The sequence below is a fragment of the Pinus tabuliformis genome, chromosome 8 (assembly GCF_031772625.1).
Source record: "Pinus tabuliformis cultivar Carrire ecotype Pingquan chromosome 8, CPIR1, whole genome shotgun sequence".
Classification (NCBI taxonomy): Eukaryota; Viridiplantae; Streptophyta; class Pinopsida; order Pinales; family Pinaceae; genus Pinus; species Pinus tabuliformis.
Window position 1 is genome coordinate 1,507,473,807 of NC_142294.1, and position 4,513 is coordinate 1,507,478,319.

A 4,513-nucleotide genomic window follows, 5' to 3' on the forward strand; every position below is an offset into this window, starting at 1 on the left:
ATTAGGAATATAAAAAATAAAAATAAAACCTAAAATAATTAGAATTAGACATTATAACTAAAAGAAAAAAATACCAAAAATAATTTTGTAAATAGTTTTGACTATACCATTATTTAAAATGCATTTTTATATAAAAAAATACTTAAATTATATAAAAATTACCATTCAAACTAGTAATTTTAATCGATCCTTATCAAATTTCAACCGAATTTAACCATACTTACATTAATTTTAATAAAAATCAATAAAAAAATTCTTCAACCATTTTTGCTAACATTCACTCAATCTTGTATTAACCAAAAATACAAATACAAGAGGGTGTTTACATATATATATATGGTATTCTCGAAAACCAAATACAAACGATTTATGCCTTTTCAAACTACAACCTGTGGAGCATTCAGCGTATGGTACCATGCAAAGAAGGCAGCCGAGAGGGCTTTATTATGATAGGCAAATCCACATATACATATAGCTGCTAGCGTAGTCAACGTATAGCTAAAATGAAGAGTGACAGTAATACGAAATATCGAACGTAAGGAAATAAAGCTAATAGGATATGACAGGACAGGAGACAGATGTTGATATAAGGATTCAGTAGGGTGTCTGGCCGACTACATTTCCAGGCGGGTCGTAGTTGCAAATAACGAATATGCCGCCGTTATTACATTGAGCTTGAGCACAGCCAAGTCTCGTGGAATCTCTCCACACCACCTGAGTATAGTGCCCGCACACTTGACCTTCAGCGCAGGAATTAGAAGAGTAATCATAGTATTGCTTCTCATTAACCCAAGCCGTCACCGCACCCCCCACGGGATCTGTTATTCCAAACCCCTCGAAAATATTTTCTCCATATTGGCCACCAGAGTGCTGCAGAGCGCAGTCTCCCGCTCGTTGGTTTGCATAATTCTGTGCATAAGCCGCAACGGTGTCGTCCCACACGAGAGCGTCGACGCTCACTTGGGCTCTTGCGTCATTGTGAGGAGATAAGAATTGCTGCTGCATATCTTGCCCTTGCCCGACTAGGCAGTACTTTGCCAATTGCAGGAAGAAAACGTACTTCAAGAGCAACTTCATAGTGACAACCCTATCCCTAACCCTAACTCTCAATACAGAAGGGAAAAGTGAACACTCTCTGCCTATTCGATTCACTCTGTGAAAGAAACGTAAGTTATTGCTCATATTTATAGAACAACATGGCTTGCTTACTTCTTGCAATGTCTACAATATGGTGGGACGCAGAAGGCGTAAGGAATCTGTTTCAGAGCGCATTTACCGTGCTAATTTCTGGGTACTGATTACGACTGGCCTTGACTGACTTGGAATTATAAAATGCGACGCTGCATTTTGTGAACTACTGATTACGGCGGCTGGCCTTGACTGACTTGCATTTTGTGAACTAATTATTACGTCTGTCTAATTGACAAATATTCGACAAATCATCAATCGCCAAATGAGATAATGATGCTCGCGAATGAGCTATCGAGATAAGGATGACCGATTACAACGGGCCTTGACTGACTTGAAATTATAAAATGCTGCGCTCCATTTTGTGAGCCAAGTTCACAATGCAATCACCTTCGGACGATCATATATTTCCTTATTTTACGAGATATTCCAGAAAGCGCAGATGGTTCCACATGATATGAAAGATGAATTTGCCATGACCGTGTGCAGGCCGGCAAATTATAATGCGAAAAGATCGCGGTAACACTGACTTTTTCTTCCGTGACCTTGGCCCTGGAAAAGAAAACTCGGTTATGTCGGTGTATAAAATTCTCCTTTTGAATGGCATCGATTAATATAACAATAAACCCTTAACGATATTAAAACACTTAAGAATCCAGTGAAATATGTATTTTTTATTATATTTTTGAATATTATATGGAATAAATAACTTGAAATTGTAAGAGAGAAAATTAACTCAACAAAATATATAAATAACCAAAAAAATAATGATACTAATTTTTTTTTAATTATAATTTTTTTTAATATATAGTTTTTTTTAAATAATATATACATAATTTATATTAAAAGATTTCACATAACTTGTAAATTGAATTAAATGAACTAAGAATTATTATTTTCATTTTTTTTTAATTATTTTATGTGATATTCACATAATATTTTTTAAACAATATATATATTTGACATTAAATTAAATGAATTAGGAATTATTTTTTATTTTTATTGTTTTCAATTGTTTCATGTGATATGTACATAACTTTTTTAAACAATACCCACATAGTTGACATTAAAATATTTTATATCATATGTACATTAGATTAAATGAATTATGAATTACTATTCCTATTTTTTTTTCAATTGCTTGATATGATAAACACATAATTCTTTTTAAACAATATATACTTAGTTGACATTAAAATATTTTACATAACATGTACATTGAATTAAATGAATTATGAATTATTATTCTCATGAAGAAGTAATTGATAAATTTTTTTTGAATAAAAACATTTTACCAACCTTTTTATTTTTATTTTTAATTACTTTATTTCTTTTTATTTAAAATAGATATGAAATTATATTATGTGGCATTGACATCTAAATATTTTATTCATAACTAAAAATGAGTGACCAATTCTATTGTAATATCAATAACAAATTGAGTGACCATAGTGAGGTTAGGATCATCCACATTTTATAATTCTTCTAATTAAAATTAACTAAATATATATTTTTATTTTTTAATTATAATTCATATTTCTTTTTTATGTAGAAAATATCTTGTTTTTATTTTAAGAAGGAGATGTATCAAATCCATATTGAACATGGCTGAAATCACACATCATCATCATATTAAAGTGTAAAATTCAATAAAAAATAATTAACTCTCTAAATATTTCAAATCTTTCCATATAAACTAGTTACGGTGAGAAACATTATTCCGCTGTCTTTTTATATTAATTGTAATTTTTGTGACTTTACCGAATATGATTTAGCTCAAGGCTTATGCATGATTTTTTTTTTTTAATTCAAAATTAAAAAAAAAAAAAGATTGAGAATAGCATCATCTTAGTGTAGATAATTTTTTTTTAATTATTGTTATGTAATATTATAATTGACGCTCATAAAATTCTATGAGTTTTTTCACAGGTCATACAGGGTCATCCATCTTAGAACATCAGAATAATCGCATAAGCATTCTTGTATTCACATCTGTTTCCAGTTTTTATTGACAATATTTCCCCCCTGTCGGGCGTAATTGTTATGCTCCACTGTGGCTGCATTATTGTGTGGCTTTAAAGTGCCGTTAAATGTCTGGGCATATTAATCATAGGAGTTTTGTCTTTTTACGTGCTCACATAGTTAATTTTTGTTTGGTAGATGAATACACAAAGGACGTGTATATGTATTATATAATTTTTAATCATCTCAATCAATTTAATTTTTTTTTCCTGGGAATATAACATAATTGTCATTCATTTAAACTTTATCTAAACAATCTATAAACAAATGACTACACACAAGATGTCTGTATACATACTGTAACTTTCAATATATATTTTTTTTTTTAATATAATATAGTTGTACTTATTTAAATCCTATCTAAATAATTTATAAAAAAAATGATTGGGTGGTCAATAAAAGATATATTAGAGATATCATATATAATTATTAAGAAAGTTGTGTTTAAATTACATTGTTATTTGTGTTTATTTTAGAATAAGTTTTTAGAATTTTAATTTAACTATCAATAACTATGAGGTGGATGGTAGGGATTTAACCACTATGGAATATTCTAGAATATTCATGGTGGTATACACAAATCAATGGTTGAGATTTATATCATAGTAATTATGTTTTTTTATTATTTTAATCAAATTTATTAATTAAAAAAATGTCATATGAACAAGTGTCCTATGAAATAAGGACTAAGGTGAGGAGTTTTTGGATCTCCGACATTGATAACCCATGATCTTGTAGCATAGCCTATTTACAAATTAAAAATCTCCATGGTAAAGTGAGGTAAGTCTCGATAGTTAAAGATCTTTTTGAATGTAGTTTTAAATATATATATGTTTAACTCATATGCTAACGTAATCCTAAAAATATATTAAAAAAACGAAAATACTAGAATAGTGTATATATATATATATATATATATATATATAATACTATTGAGTGCTCGAAGGAGAATGAAAATTTTATATTCTATTTTGTATGAAGAATGGTCTATATATGGTTTATATACATTGAGCAATCATTGGTCTCGGGCCCTGTAGTGAATCCTTTGTGATTGAGGCTTGAGTTACTGCCATTCGGGTTCTACTGGGTATTGTACTTGGCATTATTTCTACTCTTCTGGATGCCTTTCAATCTCCAAACACATTGATGTAACAATGTTGTATTCATTTTTCCATTTCTCTGTGTTTGAAGCCGCGTACCAATGGTTGGGATTAAAGGCATTCTCACGACATTGTGTATAGTTTTCATGGTTTTTTTGGTCATTGACTATACTCACTCCCATGGATCCCGCACCATAAGGAAG

The 4,513-nt window shown here is 30.0% G+C and overlaps 1 protein-coding gene across 1 annotated transcript; it reads right to left on the reverse strand.

Annotated features, from left to right (window-relative positions):
* Positions 1-377: 377 nt before the first annotated feature.
* LOC149241594 (pathogenesis-related protein 1A-like) lies at positions 378-1,130 on the reverse strand. The gene has a single exon (XM_089367558.1). It carries the CDS (start codon positions 1,075-1,077, stop codon positions 595-597), a length of 483 nt encoding a protein of 160 aa, XP_089223684.1. The 5' UTR covers positions 1,078-1,130; the 3' UTR covers positions 378-594.
* Between the last annotated feature and the right edge of the window lie 3,383 nt (positions 1,131-4,513).

Excerpts from the sequence above, each read along its gene's own strand:
- LOC149241594 (XM_089367558.1), bottom strand. The coding sequence starts at position 1,077 with ATGAAGTTGCTCTTGAAGTACGTTTTCTTCCTGCAATTGGCAAAGTAC.